This window comes from Falco rusticolus, chromosome 3 (assembly GCF_015220075.1).
Source record: "Falco rusticolus isolate bFalRus1 chromosome 3, bFalRus1.pri, whole genome shotgun sequence".
Classification (NCBI taxonomy): Eukaryota; Metazoa; Chordata; class Aves; order Falconiformes; family Falconidae; genus Falco; species Falco rusticolus.
Genome location: NC_051189.1, coordinates 28,100,818 through 28,124,919, shown reverse-complemented (window position 1 = coordinate 28,124,919; position 24,102 = coordinate 28,100,818). Strand labels below are relative to the sequence as shown.

Genomic DNA, 24,102 nt, shown 5'->3' with positions numbered 1-24,102 from the left:
TGAACATTTCTGGCAGTGGAAGAGGATATAAAAATGATCTATTGAATACAGGCAGTTTTTATTCTCATGAAGTCAGTCTCAGGCTTACGTGAAAATCTCATTTCCATAGCAAGCTCAAGTCTTCTGAAACTGCTGGATTTTATTCCAAGCCCAGCATTTTCAGAATAGCTACGCAGACTGAGCTAAATTAAACTAACTCGGCAAAAGCATGTAGCGAAAGCAGTTAAAAGATGAAAACATGCTGTCAAGTTAAGTGATCTGAATGTTTAAAGAAGTAAGATACATTTTTAAAAAGGGGGGGGGGGGAAGTAGAGATTTAACATAAACTGAAGCTAAGGTATTGTTTAGCTAATTGGTCGCATGTTAAATAGCAGTGTAAGAAGGGTGGGGTACAGTTGTAATCTGAGCAACATTCAGATCCAGTAGTAAGATTTCCTCTTATTCTGGGATATTAATCTTCACTAATTACTGAGGACTCTTGTTTTTTCAGGTGCAATTGCTGGAATCGTGGATCAGCCAATGCAGAATTTTCAGCGAGTATCTGAGGCCCAAGCTTCAGCTGGGCATAAAGCCAGAGGGGTCATCTCGGGTGTGGGGAAAGGAATCATGGGCGTCTTCACAAAGCCTATCGGAGGGGCAGCTGAGCTCGTCTCCCAGACAGGTTACGGTGAGTTTCTCTATTTCCAGCATCTCCATTTAAATTGTAAAATGCTCTTCAGATACAACCTGCTGTGTCTTTCTTGTTCGGCTCAGTAGCCGTGTGACTTAGAGAAAGATTTAGAAATGTCATGACCAAATAGTTAAATAAATGTTGTGCTGGTTTTCTTAAAAGCCATCATGTTGTGCTTCTCTCTTGTGTTACCGATCAGCACTGTACAGCCACAGAAACATGGAATGCAGAAAGCATGAAGTAATTCTTGGAATACAGTAGAATTAGTTTCAGAAACATATGTGCTTACAAAAGAGTTTTTTTAACGTAAAAGTATTAGAGCAACGCTCTGTCCAATTAGAGCGTTATTTTGAGATTGCTTTGTTATGGCAAGGAAAGAATTGTGCTATCTCTACACAAAGAGACAGTTATGTTCCTGGGAGAAAGAAGTGACTCATGTAGTGGGAGCATCATCCCCTTTAAACTGGGGAGCTGTGAGAACACAGTCCCGTTTTTGGATACACGGGCAACCTTTTAACAACCAGGGGTGGGTTTTCCAGCTAGGCTGAGCACTTAGTGGCAGTGGTGGTGAATCCTTTCAGATCGATATGAATGCTTCTCGATGACCAAAAACTGTAAAATATAAAAATAGACTAGTTTCTTTGCTTCTAGTGTCATTCAAAGCTGTTGGTCTGGATATTTAAAAGAGGGGAGGGGAGTCAGGGAAGGAAAGCAGGGAGACCTGTTGATACAAGGACAGCGTGTCAATAATTTTGCTTCACTAATTAAAGCAGACAAATCTTGAAGATTGAAGCCTTTAATCACTAACAATATTTACGTTTGTGATCTGTTGATTAGAATGCAAGTAGTTCTCCTAGGGCTTAAGTTTAGGATATTGTTTCTGTGCTTCCCATTAAATTCAGAACTCATTCCTTGAAGCAGTCTATTTAAATAAATAATGAAACATTTAATTATTACAGTTCTTTCAAGTTACCTTCATCTCGTTTGCAGGAGTGTAAATAATAACTGTTCTCCTGAATTACGCATCCCATAGGTGTAAAACCCATATTGGTAAAATCAGAAACTTGTGTCTGTCGTCGGCTACCTGTGTGTTGTTTTTGCTGCCCGTGTCATTATTCTTTCTAGATTTAATTCTGCTGCAGTCTTTATCAAGGAACTTGTAAAGTAGAGCGACACTTCTTCATTGCAGATACTGTATACAAGACATCATGTTTTCCGCGAGCATGTGACAAAAAGGGTTAGCCAGGAAAAAACATAAAAACTGTATCAGTAATAGCTGACAGTGCGTGAGAGGAAAACACACAAGAGTTCAAGTAACTCTTACCCACAACTGGATTGGAAGTGGGACCATGCCTCTTGGGGGGGGACCGAGGGGTGGGGGACCACACAGAAATAAACACATGTTCTCTCTTTCTCCATCTGTAAATAACATTTTCACTCACATAATGCTGAGAACCTCGGTAAGCCAACTGTTACAACTGGGATGCTGCTTTTAAGTATTACCATCAACATGTGTGCTAAAAATTAAAGCTATTTTTTCAGCGCTGATGTTTTGTTTAAGTTATTATCCATTGTGTAAAAAGGAATCTAAGTTATTGACACCCTTATGCAAAAATGCCTTTTGCTTCAATGGAATGCCTAATTAGACAAAAGAAAATGTCTTTATTTATTTAAAGAGTAACTTTACACCAAACTGCACAACACTAGTGCTTGCTGTGTAACCTACTTCCTGTCTGTCTCGTAAAAATTTTTCAAACTACTTAATTTGTGGATTTTTTGCAGCCCACTCACTCTTTCTGGTGATTATACCTCATCTTTAAAAGTTTACAAGCCATCTGAAAGCATACATACTGTATCATCTTCAGCTTTGGATAGTCTATTTAGAAACCTGTTTAACTGCTTCTTGTAGTCTCCATTCTGTGCTGGCACTAAGAAGAATTCACAATAAACCAGATGCCCCGGGAGATCTCATAAATGTATATGGATTTGTGTTTAACAGCTGGATTAAGTAACTGAACATTTAAATACAGTATCTAGGCAAACTTGCCTTCTAATTTGTACCAATTGTGACACGTATATGGAAGTATTTTAATATTAAGCAAGAAGGTTAAAAACGGTCTTGATTTTTTCTACATAAATCTTAAGCGATGCGTCCGATCTAACTCTAAGATGATGGCCCTCAGGAGTATTATGTTTCTCCTGATTGCAAGTGTATGGCTGATTCTGAGAACATGCAGTGGGGTTTTTTTTTGTTTCTTGCTAATGCAAGATCACTGGGGTTAAGTGCACAACTCTTGCATTGTAATATTTAATGAATTATCTTGACTATAGCTTCCAAAGATGTGACATCATTTTGGATCTGCACTATTTTATGAACTGCTCTAAACAGATGACATCACTGCAACATGTAACTGTGTTGTAGAAAACAACTACTAAGAAACTTAAATTCTCTTACCACAGGTATTTTGCACGGAGCTGGACTTTCTCAGCTTCCCAAGCAGCGCTGTCATCCAAATGATCAACACGTTGAGCAGGCTCCAAATAGCCACGTCAAATATGTCTGGTAAAATTATTTAGACACTTGCTCATTTTTACATGCACATTGTTTATTAATAGGTTCTGGCCTTTGGTCAAGTTAACAGGCTGCTTCCCTAGGAAAGGCTGAGTTATGGCAGTTTGTTTGGGAACATTAAACACAAAGGTAGTGCATAGAAACCCAATCTGCAAATGATGGGCTGCTGATCTGCTTCCAGCTTTGGAACTACAGAGCTGATCTTTATTTAGTGGCATTCAGTGAGTTCTTACTTATTTATCGTTGCACGAAGCCCAAGAAAAATACTGCACATCTCCAGAAACAGCTGTTAGTGAAGATAGCTTTATTTTCTGCACTGAATTTGTAAGCCATTTCTCAGGGTAATTTTTCTATTAGGATGGGAAATAGGCTGACCTAGTACAGTTATTAGGCCAATTTTGCAGTGAATGATTAAGAAGTTTTGATAAGTAACAGTTTCACATTCATTCTCTAAATCTTAAGTCTTACATCTTTCAGTAATGGAGATTTGAAATATACTCCCTGGCTTAGTTTGTATTTGTACGTGATAGCTACAGGCTTAAGTAAAAACATGAGCAATCAAAAGAAGTCAATCCAACACATAACACTGACTACTTTTCTTCTTCTTCTATTTTTCCTTTTTTTTTTTTCTTTTCTTTCCTTTTTTTTTTTTTTTTCCTTGATAATGCAGGAAAATGCTGCAATCTCTAGGAAGGCCGGAGGTCCATATGGCCTTAGATGTCATGATTGTAAGTGGATCAGGCCAGCAGCATGAAGGCTGCTTGCTGCTTACCTCAGAGGTGCTCTTTGTGGTCAGCATCAGTGAAGACACGCAGCAGCAGGCATTCCCCGTGACTGAAATCGACTGTCTGGAAGACGATCTACAAAAAGACCTGCTGAAGGTGCAGCTAAAGCAACAGAGAGTGCCTTCTGATTTGGAGGTAAAGACTTGAGTATGATTTTCATTTGAAGATAACATTACACTGATGATGATGCTTTTGGCAACAGGCGTACTCACCTTTGGGTAGGGAGACCTGTCTTCTTGAACCTCACAGCTGACGGTGTCGCCCTTTGGGTGAAAGGGACATGTCTCCTCCCTTCTGTCCTTTTATTGATCATGACCCTTCGTATCTGTGACAGCAGTTTTCTGAGGGGAAGAAGTAGAGGAAGTCTGGGTTGTCGGTAGGCATCACCTCTTCTCTGAAGAGATTCTCATCTCTTCACTACACGTGCGTGAGGTGTTCGCTGTTTGGCAAGTCAGCGTTGCTGCCTGTGCCTACAAAGTCACAGTGAGAACAGTTCCTTTGATTCTGCTGTGAATTCTGGTTTAACAGTTCAGTGGTGCTGATGCGTGCTGCTTTCGGTGTCTTTCTTACCTTGCCACTTCTGATGCAGTGGTTTGCTCGGCTGCTAGCTGTATCTAGCTTAGATCTTCTGTATGCTGGCTTAGATCTTCCTGCTTCTGCAAAAGCTAACTTTAAAATGGATCAGTGCTTTTGCTGAGATTGGATGCACCGGGTGTTCGCCAGTAAGAGCATAAAACCTTCATCTTCATCTTGAAAGATCTCTAAGCCATTTGAATACTGAGGTTTTGGATGAATTATCTTCTTTTAATGGTAGAAGAATGTTATATTTCTACACTTTTGGGAAATAATGTTTTTATTGTATTAAATTCTTAAGTGGAGTCATATGAGAGATCATTTCAAGAACGAACATGCGTGTCCCGGTTGTTTTGTTTATAAAAGTGCGTCAGGTAGTTCGTAGACTGCTATACCAGAAATTCATCCGTTTCAAATATAAGAAAAGAACATGTAAAAGCCCGTGAAGTGTGCCAAAACGTAGGGGAGGCTTCAGCACCTTCAGTAAATTCCTAACTTTACTGAAGTCACTGAGGAGTTTTGCCGTTGATTCCAGCATACCAAGGACTTCATCTGTGTCTTGACGGCACTTGGATTTTTCTGTGAAAGCTTTCTTTTAGTGCTGAATTCTCTATTTACATTTATTGTCTTTCCACTAACCTCAGTTTCACAGCGCACTGTTGACTGAAGTTGCCTTCTCTCACCACAGAGCTACATGAGGCATTACTTAAATTTTGATGCAAGTGGGCAAAGCTGAGCTTTTTTATTCCTGAGTGCTGAGTGCTTGCTGGAGGCGCACATCAGACTGAATCCAGACTATCCTGCTCAGTCCAGAGCTACTGTCCTGGAGGGAAGAGGAAGATAATTTGTTCTCCCTAAGGCATTTGATGCACTCAACCCATCCTAACCCTGATTTTAACACCAGCCCAGACCTTTTTTCATTAGGCTGCAGTGCGATGGCTCTTGTCTCTGTATCTGGCTATCCACGGGTAAGGAGCGGGCTGCTGCTCTGGGGAGAGGGCTGCTTGCCCAAAGGCTGCTGCAAGAAGGTGATGAGGCAGAGGTGCTGCCTGTCTGGAAGAAGAGAAGGGAAGGGACAGGGAGCCTAATTCTAGTCCCCACTGCTGCTGCAGCTGAGAATGTGCAGGATTTCTGGGCAAGTGGCTCCCGTACACGCAGAGCCCAACCCTACGTGGCAGGTGCGGAGTCCAGCGTTCCCACATACACTTTTTGGTACATGCCGTAAATGTGACCTGCTTTGGAGGTGCTGGACCAAATAACATGGTTGTTTCTGGAGTTCTGGATAGAAATATGGGAGTTCTACTCCGGTGGCATAGCAGTGCCAGGAGCTGTAAGCCTTGAGCCACTCCACCTCGGTACAGAATCTCTTTTGCTGATGCCAGCTCTTGAGAACACAGTGAAAATCTATGGCATGATAAAAGCGGTGAGGAGTGCCTGTGCCCCAGGTGGAGCAAAGTCAGTGACGGCAACACAGCAAAAGCTGAGCGATGTTGTACAAAACAGACCTGGCAAAATATTCCTTCAGAATGCAGGTGCTGATGCTGAAAATTTGTGTGAAAATTTAAAGAAATGTGTGATAAGGAGGAGCAGTTAAAAGTAAGGCAGACAAGAGTAAGCAAGTTTAATGGTTTTTTTATGCTAAGGCACCTACACAATACAAGATTACAAAAGCTTCATAAAGTTTTTGTAATTACCGGGACTTAAGTAATATTCTTTTGCAAGTGATGTTTATTAGTTTTTTGCCTTGCTGGATTGGGAAATTTCATACTTAGTGACTTCCTTTCTGCAGCTGAGCACGTCAGTTGTGTGGTGCTTGGGGTGCTTTGTGGTACAAAGGGTGGACATTCAGTTGCACGCTCAGCTTCAGTGAGTGAGCTCAATAGAAACTGGGTATCACATTAAAAACAGACCAGCATTTTACTAGCGAAATAGTGTACATTTATCAGTAAAGGATACACATACAGAAATTGGAATGAATTTCTTCAAGAAGCGTTTACGGGTGATGCAAGCGGGCACCGGTGCTGGTGGGAGCCAGAGCCTCCCCTTCGGCTCCCCAACAAGAGCTGCTAAAAACTCTGAACGTGATGAAGGAAAGGAACCTTAGGAGCAGCAGCTGTGACTTGCAGGGGAGCTGCCTCAGGCCTACACCTAAAGAGACACGACTCATAAACATTAGTGGCAGGCCACCTTGTTGCACTGAAGATGTCCTCAGCTGAGGTGCAGGCACATCTGTACGTGTACATTAGTAAAGATGGCCAGAATTTTTAGCTGGAAAATGCCCAGTCAGGTCAACCAAAATATTACAGAGAGTTTAGCAAAATAGAGGTAATGTTACCAAATGTAAATTATGTTTATTTTTCTGATCAATTAGTCAAAGATCCTAGAAGTAATACATCAAATTGAAACATTTTGTTTCAGCATTATAAAAATCCACTTTTTTGTCTTACTGCTCAGAAAAATAATTGCCAAAAGTTTTGTTTTAGCTCTGTCCGAAACAGTTTCTCCCCTTCCCTCTCCTCAGCTTCTTGGAACTGTTAGGAAACCAAACATGAGTTATTCTACAGCTGTAATCACCAGAGATATTATAGAGCATATTTTGACTCCTTCAGCAATAGGTTTGCCTGATGGTTTGTTCATCTCACAACATATAACTTAATCCATCTGGCTAGGAAGAGCCTGGATGGATTCTTGAAAACTCCAGCACTGACAACATTGTTATTGAAAGGGAAGCATTAATTGTACTTGGATCATCTTCCAAAGTAATTGAGACACTGCTTGCTTCCAGACACATCAAACTCAAAAGGCCTGCTCTTCCAGCTGTTCTTGGTGTAGCTCGTAACATCAAGATGACAGGAAAAAATTGAAGGACCCTGGAATCTCAGATATTCCAGAATTTCTTTGTGATGATCTGCAACAGGGTTTTCATGGTAGTGCTACATGTTATCATCTCTGGAGCTGAAAACCAGTCTCTGGATTTTATAAAACAGTGAAAAAAAACCTTAAAGAACCAAATCTTAGTCGGTGCGCACAAAGCAGCCCATCAGTGCCACGTACACATCTGGACTGCACAACAAAGGTGCTGGTAGCTACCATAGAGTCAGAATTGCTGAAGGCTTACTCTTTGTAAGCCGTAATGGGAGGTGTTTTAGGACAATTCTGGAGTTCTTAACCCAAAAGTATGGCCTCCTAGCATGAAAGGACATGGTATCTTTAAGATGCCTCTAGCAGGTGCATTAAGCAGCCCTTGATTAAGGTTTGATTCATTGAATGGTCTGGCTGTTAACATTGTAGTTGTTCAAAGCAGTGGGTTAAGACACTCAGTGACAGTTTTAGGTCCCATGTAGGAAAAAACGTACAATAACAGCAATTCCAAGTTTCTGTTGTCTTGGCAATATAAGCTAGACTGAAACTGGCTGGAGAAGCACATGGTTGCAGATGAAGTCATCTGGAAGCAGGCAGGGTCCCAGTTACTTTGGAAGACCATCCAAGTGCAGTTAATATTTCCTCCTGAATAATTAAGCTGTATCTGTGGGATATAGCCTGGGGCTGGATGACGAGTAGGTGGGTGAGATGCCAGCACCCTTTCCATCTCCTTTGATCACTTGGGTCCTTTGGTCAGTGTGGAGGCAGAGCTATAACCAGCGTCCCCTGGGTTTCCCTCCCTAGAAGCAGACATCAGGAAAAAGCGTGGAGCCACCTACGTGCAAGATTTACCCCGTAACTTAAAATCTGGTTTACGTAGGTGGTACATTAACGTATTTCTCTCCTTTCGAGTGGCAAAACAGATTGACTGCTGAGGTTCTTTTTCTGTGCCACCAGACTGACGACACAGTAGAGACACCATTCTCTACTGTTAGCTCTGCTGCAGCAACCTGCCTTCTGCTTTTTTTCCCTCCCTTTAAGGTCATCCATGGAAACCATGCTCTCCTCTGCCTATTTCCTCATTTCTGTTGTTTCTAGGCATAGACCCCAACCTTGAGCTTCTAGGCTTGTTCATGCAGCCTGCTTTCTTCAGCATTTTTTGTGGTGATGATTGAAAACAGGAGTGTTTCTACTTGCCGAGCAGCAAATCCATCTCCAAAGGCACAGTAAAAAACCAGAGGGGAATGTTTTGATGTGGGTGTGACATATGTCACTGTCTATCAATCATATTAATTCTTTCTTCAAATAAGCAGTGTTTTGTTTAAAATGAGCCTTGCAGTCCAGAGATGTGACAACATCTTGATCGTGAATGTTACATTGAATCCAATGGCACTCTTTCAAAATATCATCACAGGTAGTGAGGCGTGTGTAGAAGTCCCTGAAAGACAGTCAGAAGAGAGCAGTCTTTGAATCCGCAGAGCAACGTCAGACAAGCAAAGACATTTTAAACCCTGCAAAAATGAAACCGGTCGGCAGTTCTCCAAGTGTAGACAAGGAAGCCTCAGAGCCTAGCCCTAGGACAGCTTCTGCCTTTTCGTTCATTGTCATATTTTGGAAATAACTTCTATTTTGAATGACTTTGCTAGTGATATCACTTGTAGCATCCATGGTGGCATTCCTGAGATGCGTCTTTTTGACTCCATGCAGCTAGCTGCATGCCTGCCTTCTCAAGCAAGACATAGTCATCTTCAATTTCTTCTTCAGATAAAGGGCACAGCAGAGTGATCTTCCAAAGCCAGATTTGCCCATGGCTTTTCATCTAATAACCTTATCTGGTTAGAACCGTATGGTAGATGCCACCTTTCTGTTGACCGTTACTTGTTTTACTGTATTTTTTTCCACTAGAGGTAGGTTACTTCATCGCTTTAAGCTCTTGCCTAGAGCCTTGAACCTCTACATATTTCAGCCTGTAAAGAGGCATTTGTTCAGAGGAGTCCTTCCAACTCATGGTGGTGGAAAAGGCAGTTTGTGTAGACACCTGAATTTTTTCTCCAAAAACCACACACCCAAACCATCTTTAGTTTATGTTTTAAACAAAAAAATATTTTGTTTTAAAAAAATGCAGTTGTGTGTGTCCTCTGACCCAGAATAGCTTTTTTGGTTACCAGAAGCAGAAGGATATATCCTGTCATAGAACATTCACCTGGAAGTAGCTTCTAGTCTTTATTTTAAATCAAATACATTAAGGACTTAACTGCCCAGATACAGCTATGGGCTCTCTTTAATCTTATTTTGTGAGAAAATGGTTTTGCTAATTAGAATAGCTAACTGATGAGCACAGCCAAGAGCTACTGGCATTTTTCTAAAAGGGTTTCAGATGCTTTTCCTGTCTACAAAGAAGTGATCTGTTGTAAAGACCTACTTTTGACCAAGGTGTCCAGTCCTGAAATCCTGAAGAGATACTGCTTAGATTTTCTATGGCAGAGTGAAGAGCTTCTCAGAAGTGTCCAAAAGAGCAAGGGAGAGGACTAATCGACCAAGCATTAAACTATGGGAGATCGCTGTTTATTGAAACGGCCGTTAAACTATTGTAAGAAAGATCCCGGGGGGGGGGGGAGATTTTTAACTACAGAAAGTAATGTGGAAGTTACTTCTACCTTACTACCAAATTCCATTACAGTCAGTTACTCAGTAACTATTTTATCTTCTCCGATTTCAGGCAGATGGAGCTAGAGAGAGACTATCAGAACAGCAGTACAACCGCCTTGTGGACTACGTCACAAAGACATCTTACCACCTCGCTCCCAGCACCTCCACAGTGCCAGCGTTGCAAACTGTGGCTACGGAACACCTTCCAACCATAACAAAAACGTATCAGTATGTAGTTGATCCAAATTTTGCCCAAGTATTCATTAGCAAATTCACCATGGTGAAAAATAAAGCCTTGAGGAAAGGATTTAATTAATAATTATTTGTGGTGAGTATAGTAATACCGTTTTGAAAGTAATGCTTTCTTTGCAGTAACCTACATCAAGTCGAGATGCATATAATTCTTGAGGAAGTAGGAGATGATAACAAAGCCCAAGAGCTTTTCTAATCTTGACAACATTCCTGCATTCCAGCCAAAATACTAGTGCTGGAAGGAAAGTGTTCTAGCAAATGAATACAGTGAAAAGGAACAGCCTTGGACTATAGCTCAATCAAAATCCTTTTTCTTTTCAATAACCAAAAATCAGAGAGTAAGGAAAAATTGCATGCAGACATTTTCACCACACACGCAAAATGCGCATCAATACCTACTATATCATATTTAAGGATCTGCTAGTTTCTGTTATAAAACAGGTTTATAACTCAGCTGTAAAAACTTGCTCAGGCTGAGCCTTTCCCCCCACAGACACGCTCCCCCCCAACACGTACATCCTGAGGCAAAACATTTTCCCCCACTAAATCTGAAAAACCCACTTGTGGCTGTTTTAAGTTACTAGTGACAGCTGGGGTTTAGCACCACTTTAACCTTAAAATAGCTTCTTTATTTGACTGAAGTTTTGCAGGACATTAGTCCTTCATGTAAACTAGTGCCTTTGTGTGGTTTGGAGAACAAAACATGAACTACAATGTGAATTTATTTTTAAAACTGTCTGTATACAGAAACTTTATTTTATCCACCATCAAATTTTCAGAAGGATGTTCAATGTATATATGACATTGTACATTGTCTGGTCATTAGCTGGAAGCCAGTAACATGCAGTTGAAAAATTTAAGAAACAGAGCTTAGTCTCCTTAAAAACCTACCAAAAATCTATGAGCTCAATGTAACGTAGCTGGGCGGGTGCCAAGTATAGCCTGCTGATCTGTTACCACCGCACAGTATGTGGTCACTTAAGCCCTAATTCACTTTATGCTTATCATCTTTGAACAGATAAACCCAGGGATATTTAAAAACGTGGCCTTTCAAATAAGTGCTAAGCAAAATGAGGTGGGGTTTGGTGGTTTTTTTCAAGTTAATTGAAAAGCCTGGACCCACGGGCACCAATTATATTAATAGTTAATGATGCCAACACAATACGCTTATGAATATAATGTTAAACACATCAAGACACAGAGAAAGCTTATTTGTCTTATTTTTCAGATGTTTTAGTTTGTAGTAGACAAGAAATTACTGTCTCTGGGGAGTTAAGACTACTTTATAAACCAAACGTGGCTATGGCAGTTTTGTTTTAAGAAACAAAAGCTTACCTGGTTTTCAACTATGCGTGTTACTTTTCTCCCCTTTTCCATGTACTTACGGACACGAGTTTTGTCTGGGGAATCCTGAACATGGTTGGAATAGGTGACAAGAACTGGAATAAAGTCTGATCATCATTTGGAGCAGATACATATGCTTTCTAGTTAGTAACTTCTATGCATACTTGATATGACCAAATGCACAGTAAATAAGAATGTAGTAACCGCAATGTTTTTCTTGTGAGTTTGGTTTTGTTAAATGGTATTTCTAAAAGCTGTGTCTCTTGTGTACTGAAAATACAGAAGCCTGGGATTGCACTGTCCTTTTCCGACTGTGAAATAAGCCCATCCGTTATCAACATTTCATAGAGTGATTTAATAACTTAGTCACCGTTTAAATTAACACTATTTAAAAAAAATGTATATGTATATACACAAACATGCTTCATTCCTGAATATTTTATGGAAATAGTTTAATAGTTATAATTTTGCATATTGGTGGATAAATTGTAATATAATGGAATTGTTTAAAGATAATAAAGCTATTCCTGTAATACTTGGTTTTGTGAGCTATTTGGTCATTCGGTTACAAGAGAATCAACAGGTCCCCATGTACAACAGCAAGACAGATGTACAGGTGATGCAGACCCCATGACACTCCAGTTGTTCACTGGACTTTTGTCGTGTACCAGAAAATGCAATAGATCACGGCACCACTTTGGAAGTAAAAACTGATGATCAGCTTGCTGAGAAGTTTTAGTCACAAAAGCATAACTGAACAAAACAGCACTCTAGTCACCATTTGAATTAAGACTAATCTGTTCGTTATATATGTAGTACACAAACCAGCCAAGAGGATGCAAACATACCCGTAAAAAATGCGGGAAGGCAGCAGTTTAATTTCTAAAACTTTGTATGCAGCCATTGTTTGAGATACATTTGTGTTTTTCCTGAATTATATTCTCCTGAAATAAACACTTGCTTAAATTACACTCTTCTTCAGTGAATTAAGCTAGCATCTTTACTGCATTAGGCAGGTTCTTTCTCCCCCTTCTGACCACATGTATGGAAACAGTGTGGAGACGGCACATAAATCAGCCTCTCCTACATATGAGCTGTGTGAACTATGAAAACAAAGTTGTCCAAAGAGCAGCTGCCTGTACTTAGCTGCTGAGGCACTCCAATGCGTACTCTTAAAACATGCCTACGCTCATAATGCTCTTTAGACCTGGAGAGCTCGCAACTTCAGATCTGTCTTTTTAGTTTGCTTCCAGAACAATCAATCATTCCTCAAACACTCGAGAATAAAGCCAGCCAGCCAAAAATTTGAAGGCATAGTCAAGCTTATGCACAGCAAAACCTTTCCCAAAGTAGTTTAGGTCAAACAATTCTTTTTTATATAGCATTTCATACATAAATACAGCAAAAAACCTTTACAGAGGGTAGGGATGGTCTCAGAGCAGACAAGCATGTTTTTCAGCTCCACATCGCTTACAAACAGCACGCCAGACCCTATCACAAGCAGCTGATGAGGGTCTCACACACAGCGGTCTTCTTTTTGTACTATGCCAAGTCCCACTCCCAATTGTTTGTAAAATGGAATTAACTGAACTCTTGCTGGCCAAGGCAGAAAAAGAAAAGAAGGAGAGAAAATAAAAAAAGGAAAATTAGGAAACTGGATGGGTTGGTACCCATTTCAGACAAGGGTTAGCCCTTCTGCCTACTACGTTAGGTACCCAGCATCGCCCTCCCTGCCCACTGCAAAGGAGAGCAAGCTACGGGCTGGCTGGCATTGCCCACCGAAGGGAAGCACTTGCTTTGCATCCTTTGTGAAACCGTAACACACACAACAAGCAACAATTACAACCCGCAGACTCTCAAAAGCACAGATGAAAAGAAAAGCGAAAGACATCTTTGCCATATGGTTAAAAAAAGCTATCGTCACTCACAAAACTCATTTCTTTAAATCATTATGGGCTGGTAATTGAAGGAACACAGACTACAACAATACCTGCTCTCTGCTATAGCAGTTCAGAAGAAACTTAGAATTAAAGTAATTCATAGCAACTGGGAAGAATGTAAGGGGGCTAGAGCTGCGAGAGAAGTCAGGTCTATTAGCCTGCACACCTAGCAGTAGCAAGTCTCCTTGCCCCTGAAGCTGTCAGTATGACTGACGACCCCTGGCTATTTAAACCTGCAGACAAGCCTGAGAAAAAGCTGGTCAGCGCTTAATGACGTACAGTGTTTATACTGTACATTGGGAAGATAAACAGGTATCATTTGCTATCGTTAAGCTCTGGTTTACATTTATAGGAGCAGGAATATTTTGCTTACTAGATGGTTTCCCCTGCACCTCTATTGAATTCCTTCTTCGCTTCAAGGAAACACTGCCTATATGGAAAGTTTAGAGACAATCCCACGTTGTGCTGGAATAGTGTTCTGGATCAAATGCATTACTTCTTTGCACGCCCCGCATTAGTCCAAACGTTGCTCACGGATACCTATTAAGTGTTATCATTAATGAGCCATTTAAAATAGTAAGTTACTCCAAACAGCATTTGAACTGAAGACCTTCAAATACAACACAGATGGCTTAATTTGTCATGCTGCTTCATACCAGCCTTCCCTCCTTTTCACACAACCAGCCTGGGCTCCTCTCCTGGTACCCACGTTCAGCAATCAAGAGCTACAGTCCTGGTACCGTCTTCAACCTGGGCAAGCGGCAATGTGCACGCTGCACTCTGAATGACGGGTCTCCTGGCAGAAGACAGAGCATCAGGTCTTGGACGACACAGCATGTAGCAGAGATCAAAACTATGCTTAGCTGACTACTTCCAGATATTAAAAAGATTGTACGTGTCTAAAAGCAGCACACAAAGATTTTTCATTACTGTAACACCCTAAAGTAAGTATTTCTTCTTTTTTTTGGTCTGGTTTTACCCTCTCTCCCCTTGTACATCAAATATATATGAACGTACCTGCAGTTCAGAGTCCATGTTCCAATCAAAGTAACATACCACGTATAAGAGCGGGCATTTGCAGTCTGTAGGTCTTGATGTTTGATGTAACAGTTCGCTGCTGTAAGAAGGCAATACAGTGATGGCAGTAGAAAAAGATAGGAAGGTTGGCTAGTATATTTCCAGAATTCCTATCCAAATTCTTTCGCCTCAAGGTCAGTTCACCTTGTGAAGCCAGAGGTAACACCAACCCTTCCAGAAATCCAGCCTCTCCCTTCCTGCAACAACGATCCTCTTGCAAATTCCCACCAGCAGCTGGGACAACCTAGCTGTAACTGCTTAGGGATATACTTGGTGATCAAATGTGGAATTTGGCCAAAACAGAGATGCAAATAATTCCTGGGGGAAAGAAAACTTGACTTGGTAATCTTGAGCAATTTATGAAGACTTACCACCACTCTTCCCAGCATCTGAGCATTTAAGCATTTCAACATTAAAGACGACAACTAAGCGCCACTGACATATGTATTTTATTTATTGAGTTACATTAGAGCATGCCATGCACCGAAGTGCGTTACACTTTACCATTCACTGAACAAATAAGGTTCGGTCATCAAGTCTCCTTAGACTGGAGGGGATCTGCAAGATGAAAAAAAGAAAAATACTAAGTTATGTTGGACAAACTTCACGCTCTAAGTAAACATATTAGTATGTATGAATGCAAAGCAATAGAGAGAAATGTTTATGTGGTGGTTTAGTCTAGAGGAATTCCCCCTGTTATTTCCTGATGCTTTAAGATTCACACACCCTTCATGTGGCAAACAGAAGTGAAACATGGAACAAATCAAGAGCTGGAACAATACTGCACAGCACATCAGATTCACTGTACATGCCACACTGATAACTGAATCAATCTTGCTAAGGGCCTGAAAGAGAAAGGAATGCAGCTTTCAGACAGGAGCCAGAGAGGAAACAAGTGGTGTAGGCAACCTACCAAGGAAGGAAGAAAACCAAATTCAAATTGCTTCTCCCCATTACCTTGAACACAATCCAAGACCAGCTCTGCTCCATGACAACAGTCTTGCAAGTGGTTAGCACCGAACTCTTAGCTTGCCCCTTTATTACTGAGCACACAGCAGAGGTACAATACTCCTTGAATTTATACTTGCACTTCGTTTCCATTACCAGTGTCACCACACAAAGGCCACGACAAGTAGACGAAACAGTGTAAATTCACCCTCAGGTACCAAGTTGCCCGCATGCCCAGCAGAAACAAACTCGTGGAGAATGCCAAGCTAACAAACACCCTAACCGAGGAATTCCCCTCCCTGCCTACCCTACCCTCTCCTTAATCTTCGGGCCAAGTACTGATTTTGGAATGAGTGTTCAATGACATTAAAACACTGTATTCACTGCCACGTACAGAATATATTCCAATAAAACAGGAGATGTAATGCATGCATGACTGCACCCTTTAGGTAACTATACCAAAAAAAGCATCAAATTCAACCTCCATCCAGCTTCCACAGCTAAGATCTAGACTACTGAGGCAAATGAAAATGTCTTCCATCTGTTCTGTGTACTTGTTCTTTTCAAAGTCTTTCCAGAACACTTGAAACACTGGCATTTTCTCCTTCTACTTAAGTATTCCTGTGCAGGCACTAAAAAAAGCCCACCTCTTTCTACTACTACGGAGTGAAAAATTTCAGTTGTTACATAAATAGGCTAAGGAGTAAGAAGCATCAGCAATTCAAACAAAATCACATTTAAAGATCTGTCTTTCACATTTTCTTTTGAGCTGGCGTAATTAAAGGATGGAATAGATGTTTAGGAAACATTTAATTTTAACAGGTGCACACAATGTGTAACTATTTTTTTTAAGCTGCAAATGAGAACATAAGTTAACCAAGAATGGAGCTCTATTTGCACTGAAAAAAATCCTGCTCATGATTCCAATTAAGTATTCAACATGCATCCTTGTTGACAGTGTTTGTTTCAAATGATTTTACCACCAGATGGTCTTTCAGAATACTCTGATGAAGGCCACCTGACTAAAGAATGCAATTCCAGTGTCTAAGAAAAGTTTGAAAGTGCCTATATATTAGCAATAGGACCAAACCAGAGGCAGAATTACCAAGATTAAAACCAGGTAAACTTGCAATTTCATTATTTTTGTTGCAGTCATAGCTAAAGAACAGAAGTTTCCCTCTCTCACAAAAAAAAAAAAAAAAAAAAACACACCACACCAAGAAACAGAGAAACTGCCATATTTTTTTTCTTTTTAAATTTGTTACAAGAGCTGGAGCTCTGCATTTTTTATGTAATTGTGTTATGCAGAAACCAGATAGTTATAGATAGTCACACAAGAGAATTAAGCATTAATAGTGTTAAGTACAAATCTTTTACTCAATCTTGCTTCTTTACACAAAGAGGCTGAGAAAATCCAGCTGGCCAGGATAATTAGAGCCACAGATTATCACAATAATGATCACAATATGAAAACATTCCAAAAGAATGAAAAAGCTATCATTCTAGATTAGTTTAAATTCATTTTAAGAGAAACAGAGAACTCGGTGTAAGAGATTTGGATCAAGAAAGGGGGAGGAATTCTTTATTGAGTTGTCTCATCATAAGCTTGTGCTGTTCAGTGGGTGTGCTTATTAATAACTACGACAAGGTTGAAATCAAAACTTTTTTCTCCTGGTGTTATGACAAGTAAGGGAGAACAAAGTTTGGTAGTCTTCAAACAAAAGGCAGTGTTAAGTGTTAGGAAAACAGCATTGTGAACAAAGTTCAATTCAAGCTTAATTCAGCCTGGCAAAAATCTGAATATTAGTATACAGAACTGCACACCACTGCAATTTATATATATATTTATGTATGTATGTAAATATATTTCCCCTCATGACTAGTTATCTTCCTCCTCTCACTACTTCAAGAGACGAAAGGATATGTGCAAACAGTCTCTGTTTCTTGCATTAAGATGCATGCTATGAGAGAGAAACAGCCTCTCCATTTTCTCATTCACTGTACCACCACAAGACATAAGCAGTAGATATAGATCGCCTGAAGCTAAGCAGTTCAAGATGTGACAGCATCAATGTAACAGTGGTATCAGGCAAGTCTTATAGTTCAGCTTTGTCTCCTCTGCATGGCTGCGTGAGGAGGGAAAGGCCTGGCATCACTCTGTGCAAGTCTCCTATATCACACAATTAAACAAGTTACCCAAAAGGTACTCAGGAACTTTCTACTCTGCCCTTACTCTTCACTCCCTAGTTCCCCTATTTCTTCAAGGTTTTATTACCCAGTGGTCTCTCAAAGGCAGTTTGGATCTTTTTTCTTTGGGAGCACCTTTCTATTTGATCAGAAAGGAAAAGCCTCCAAACAGAAGCACAGTGTTTCACTGAAACAAATTTACTCTTGTTCTAATGCAGAGTAGCTTACTACTAAGGTGCCTTACCATCATTTGGGTGGTGCAGACTCAAACACACCAGCTGCTCTCATGGCTTCAAAGTCCTTCATGGGGTCATAGTTTTTATAGAACTCCGCATAAGCTCGCTTTCGGGGTTCAGCAACTCCAAACTGGAAAGTAACGCAGAGAAAATTAAAGCTTGCAAAGCTTTACAAACACATTTTCTATCACTGCTATGATTTGTGTCAGTGGCTGTCACTCTTAAAATCCTTCAGCTCAAATTACTAACATATTACTTTGTTACTGTTGAAATCCACAGTTCAGGCTACCTGACCATTGGTCAGAAAAAACAATGTCTGAAGTAAAACCTTAAAAAGAAAGCCCATTACAAGACAGTACATCACTCCTTTAAGATCCAGAAACGCTCCACCTATATTGACACTTAAGTGTCCAATGCCCTCCCTGCTAATAGTTTTAGATGTAAAAACATGCCGGTATGGCAATTTTTGTGCCTGCAGGCAGCTGCAAAATTGTAACTCCAGATGATATGGCATCCTAAAACAATGCATTACATTTCAGCTACACTGTAGGTCAACTACAGAAGTCTGGTAAAATTTTACAAGAGTGCTAAGCCACCCTTACAGCTCACCGACATAAAAAGACACAATCCTGACTCCTTAGATACTGAAGCGCAGGGGTATGCTCAAAAAGCCCCCCAAAATGTGCAGGAAAGTCCACGGTGGTTTTCTCCAACAGTTTCTAACATCTAACAAAGTAAATCACTACTTAGATCCATGTTACTTGTTTTAAATATTGTCTTCTGCCTTACTAGTGTATTAATATGGGGTGCCAAATAAGGTATAAATCCACAGATTGTTAATAAAATAATACTGTCAGTCTGACCACAGACAAACTTGCCTACCTCTTAACAGATGTGTTAAGTAATGTTGAGCTTTAACTGTGCAAGCTTATTGTTTCTGATAGACATTTGTTGATCTCTGAGAAGTTTAAGTCCGCTGTGATGTTTCCGTGATGAACAGCCTGAAATTAACTTAATTGCTAGTCACTTTTATCAAAGGCTTCCTGAGTACTCAAATGCTGCAAATAGTATTAGAATGAGTCCAACGGACAAACCAAGATCCAGTTCTTCCACAGAAATTCAAACTCTGTTGCTTGCTTTGTGTATGAGATCCGAGAATTACTTAGTAAAGGTGCTCAAGAACAACTACCACTCTTTTATCAGAAGTGTCTTAAGGACCACAAAAAACAAACCCCAGTCTGTAAGTGGGCTTTTTTGGAAATGTAATGCTCCATTTCCACACAATACTTCAAAAGAGAGGCTAAAAGTACCATACTAGTCTTCCCCACACTAACATCTTCAGTGTGAAGGCTGGGTTTTCCTAAATGTTTATGAGCAACTTTTCTGGGATCAGTCTAGAGATAAAACAAAGACTTTTGACAACTCTCTCAAGCCTCAGATACTGTGACAGAGAGAAACACAGACTATCTAGAGTTAACATACATCAACCGTGCAAATGATCAAGAGCAGTCTAGGACTAGGACACTCGAGGTTAAGTTGTCACGAATTGCGTGATCTTCATCACAACAGCTTAAAGCATCAGGTTATTTGTATCGTTTCTTCAAATGAAGATTAGGAAGATTTATTTATGTTCTGGAAACATGCTTACAAAAATACACTGCTAAAGCTTTCTGATGAACAGCTCAACCACATCTCAACAAAAAAATATTATGAATTCTTAAAACACTCTAATGAGTCCAGTTTATAACTGAATGACTATGGGGCTCACCTTGTATAAAGCTGCACATCCCACAGACACAAAGAATGCCCCAAACAGGTGAAACTTCATCCGCCTGGCCAACAGGCGACGCATTTGTGGCTTAGGCAACAATGCAGACGACATGGTGATATTTCCTAGAAGAAAGGAGGAAAAAAAAAGAATTGTGGGACAAGAAGCTCTACTTAAATAATTTTCTGTAACTCTATTCCAGAAAATTATGTTTTTTATATTGTGTAATAATAATCTTCACAACATAAGCAACAGCACTCCTCTATTTGACTTTTCAATGAGACGATTTAAGGGACAACATTCAAGGACAACCTATTTATGATGTGAATCTAAGTAAGTTTTAATACTCCTTACATCCAGTACTCACGGAATCAAGAGTGGCCTTTGCTTTTCATACTAAATCCTTCCCTCCCCGCAGGGGTCTACCATTTCAGGCCTGCTGTCCTGGTGTTTACCTCAGAAGACATTCAGAACATTGACGACCTTTTATTCATTTCTAAGGAAAAGCACATGCCTCTTGACCTGGTTTGGGTTTTTTTTTTTCCAAACTGCAAACCCTACTGCATTAAAGGATGTTTTTCTGTCGGGTAAGGTGTTACTGGGGCTGAAGCAGGCGGCTCTCTCTGAACAGAGGTTGAAGGCGCACCCAGGCGGGAGCAGTCCCGGACAGCGCTGCCCTCTGCGCCGCCTCCTGCGCCCACAGGGCCGCGCAGCAGGAGCGGAGACCTGGCGGCGGCCCAGCTGTCCCCAAGGGCCTTGGTCCCCACAGGCCTTGGAGCTGACCGCAGCCCGCTCTCCTCCCACGTTTAGGAGGAACCACCACCGACAGACCCCTCTCCGGCCACGGAGAAAGCTGCCGCAGCCAGGCTGAGCCGAGCCCCGCGCAGATCCTCCCTCACAGCAGGCGCGGCCGCCCCCTGCCCCCCAGCAGCGCGCCCGACGCAGCGCCCGTCCCCGCCGCCCTCAGGGACGCGCAGAGGTCACGGGCAGCCGCCGCGGGGCGGGGGCCGCGGCCGAGGACAGCGGCGGCCGGCAGCCCCCGGGGTGGTGGGCAGCGGGGACCCGGCCGCAGAAGCAGGGAGCGGCAGCGCGGCCTCACCTCAGCGCGGGCCCACCAACGTCCTTCCGCCCCGCCGGCCGGGCGCCCTCCCCTCTGCGGCCCCGGCAGCCCGCATGCGCGGGAGGCGGCCGCCCGGGTACGGCGAGCGGCTCAGCCCAAACGCGGCAGCGCGCGCGGCGCGGGCCCCGTGTGGCGCGGAGCGGGAGTTAGCGAGGGGGGGGCGCCGCCGCCGCCGCCTGAAGGGCGCCCGGGCAGATGCTGCGGTGCCGGCCGGAGGGCTCAGCGGGGGCCCTGCCGCCGCCTCAGGCCCGCCGGGCACCGAGCGCCCCGCAGAGCAGAGGCGGGCGCGAGCAGCGCCCTCAGCTGAGGCGGCCGGGCCGAGCCGGGCGCCGCCGCCGCGCTCCCGCCCGCCGAGAGCCCCCCGGCCCTGCGGGCGCTCGCTGCCCGCCGCAAGCCCGGCAGGCCGGGCCCTCTGCCCTTGCCGCGCACGTCGGGCGCTTTCCCAGATTTTCAGAGCGGCCATCAAACCCAAACAGCCATAATACCAGAATACGTGAAATAATAACCTACACGGGTCACCAAGAGTGATTGGCCAAGCCCAGAAACAAGCCATCTGTAATCCTTTGTAGGTATCCCTCCACCGGCTTTCCTACCTTTCTTGGAAATGAGGTGCATGTGTGCTTTGCCCATGGCTTCCACCTAATCACCACCTGCATGTGGTATTGTCGTTTTTATTCCTGGGGACCCTCAGTGGGATTTACACTAAATGCTATAAATTCCTGCCTTGAAAAAAATGAAGCCTCTCCTGTGCAGCAAGGTATTCATTCCACCCTTGCGCTCCCTTGCCAAAGCCAGCAGATCCCAATACCAAATGACAGAGGAGATGGCCCCTTAAAACTGAAGAGAAGTTGCTTTTCCTTCGATGGGATTAAAGAAGAGGAAAGTGACAGTAGAAAATTGCGGAGAGAAATCATACAGCTGTAGCTACGAGCTGGGAGAATGTTCTTCGCAACAGCAGTCTCAATAGATGTGATTTGGACAAGGTTCCTCAAATTGAAGAAAAGTTTGTTACAATAGTTGAGACCAAAATGAAAAATGTCTGTCCGAGAGTTTTTCCCATGTGGATCCACACAAAAAGCCAAATGTTAATGATGTCATGAGAAAAGAATGACAAGATGTGTCTATAACGGGGTTGTGGGGGATGTGGGGGATCTTGGGAAATACGTGGGTCCACAAGGGTGCTGCTGTTCCTGAGGTGAGCTCATGCAGTCATTCGGTGAGACCAGGAAGGAAATGGCAGGGAGAGTTGTCTAGGGGACCTTAAAAAGCTCGGCTCAACTTGCCCTTTTATTACACAATGTCAGAAAAAGAGGATACGAAATCAATTGGAATAAAAGCAGAGTGGGTTTCGTGGCTACTATCATTATAAATTATATATGAGGAATTTTCCTATAAGCGCCAGTCTTGGTGAGACAGAATATTTTGGTGGATGGACCTCGGTCTGCAAATAAAGAAATCTTGATTGCAGTTTTCAATAGCTTACTTCATGGCTGGCCAGGTCATCAAATTCTTTTCTGTGTGACCAGTTTCCCCATGTGCCTGAGGTACGGCTGGCTAGGCGTCTTTCTGTTATAGCTAAGATGCTAAACAAAGTGCTAATTGTTATTATTACTTTGTGTCATTACTGTGGAATATACAGCCAACTCCTTATTGTACTGTATAAAGGGCAGTTTGGGACTGTGCAGATAAGGGATAAAAAAGGATATAGGATACACTAGAGGAAGAGCCGTGGAAGGAGGGCGGAGATAATCAGCTCCGTTAAGTCAGTGCTCAGAGTTGCTTCCTACCACTCCGGTTTCTGAGTGGATTATAAGACTGAATGCAGTTTTGGCCTTGAGTGGACCCCATGTATCCAAATGCATCAAAGCAAAGAACCCTTCTAAAAAGACAGAGGCATGATACAGAGACAACAGCAGTTATTTCCTTCCCAGTACACCCAGTCCCTGAGGTTTCTGGCACCTGCTCCAGTTGTCTTTTGGACATGAATATTAGGACTGTTTGCTCAAAAGGTGTCACAGTTACCAAACTAGAATCTGCAGTCCTCTTTTCCTCTCCAAAATACTGCAGTGCCAGCAACAATTGAGCTTTCTTCATGGTGTCCCTGAAAGGGATCATCTTTTGAGGAGTGATGGAAGGCATTAATGCTAAATCATTTCTTCCTTGTGCTCCACTGAAATTTAAAATAAAATCTACCTCTGACTGTACTGAGAGAAAATTCAGGCAGTATATCCTTGTATTTTCCACTGAGAGTGCCAGCTGTGATACTTAGGATTGTACTTTCTGTGGTGTGGACTGGAGCCGACTCGGAACAGGACTGTGACAATCAAGTGATTTTGCACATGCCACAAAAAGTCTTTAGATAATCATAATCTGGATCAAATTAGAACCAAAAATCTACTGGAAAAAGATCACATGGGACATCAGCAATCCCCTGAACTGGCTGCATTCCTCAATAGTTTGATTTATTATAAAATCTACCTCTCTATCACAAAAGAAAAAAAATTCAAACAATGCTATGTGCCACATATGAAAATGCATACATCTGTGCTCCTCCTCCCATTTCTGTGCAAGAAATTAACTAATCAAATACTCTCTTACCACGGCTGCATTGACATCAACCAATGGTGCTATGGAACAAAGAAAGATATTGTGGCACAAGAAGTTAACAGATTTGGAATGGCAGCTGTACAAAAAATGAGGGTGAATCAATGATTCCTAAATGGAAAATGCAAAAACTAGTAGGGGCAAGAAAAATATTTTTGTACTTCCAACAGGGCATTATAAACAAATGAGAGGAAAAAAAAGCAAAAGTTCAAATCGGAATAAATGGAGTGGACAGGGATTTCACAAGCGTTTGTTGATTTTATGCATGCTTCTGAAATAGAAAAACCTCAAAAAAAAAGCAATTTCTTAGGTTTTGTTCAACTTGTAAAGAGACAGATTTTGGTATTTTTATACACATCAAATAGTGATATAATTATGTGAATGATGCTGTGTTGGTATCATCACGAGTTCTATTGTTAACAGAGAGATTTGGCTACTTCCCAAGTTCCCGACTTGCAGGTAAGACATGGCTAATGTGCATTCAGGCCCAAGAACTAGAAAACACACCAGGTTCC

General features: G+C 41.9%; 2 protein-coding genes across 2 annotated transcripts in view; one reads left to right on the top strand and one right to left on the bottom strand.

Annotated features, from left to right (window-relative positions):
* The window catches only part of VPS13B (vacuolar protein sorting 13 homolog B), a 476,916-nt gene extending 464,674 nt beyond the window's left edge, over positions 1-12,242 (top strand). The window contains 4 exon segments of the mRNA XM_037379063.1: positions 491-667; positions 3,131-3,233; positions 3,913-4,162; positions 10,182-12,242. Of these exon segments, the coding sequence (XP_037234960.1) occupies positions 491-667; positions 3,131-3,233; positions 3,913-4,162; positions 10,182-10,427 (776 nt within the window). The 3' untranslated portion in view covers positions 10,428-12,242.
* Positions 12,243-15,155: 2,913 nt separating this feature from the next.
* LOC119145098 (cytochrome c oxidase subunit 6C) lies at positions 15,156-21,094 on the bottom strand. The gene is made up of 4 exons (XM_037381198.1): positions 20,963-21,094; positions 19,864-19,988; positions 18,104-18,225; positions 15,156-15,282 (listed from the first exon to the last, which is right to left on the bottom strand). Exons 2-3 carry the CDS (start codon positions 19,975-19,977, stop codon positions 18,106-18,108), a joined length of 234 nt encoding a protein of 77 aa, XP_037237095.1. The 5' UTR covers positions 19,978-19,988; positions 20,963-21,094; the 3' UTR covers positions 15,156-15,282; positions 18,104-18,105.
* Positions 21,095-24,102: the final 3,008 nt, after the last annotated feature.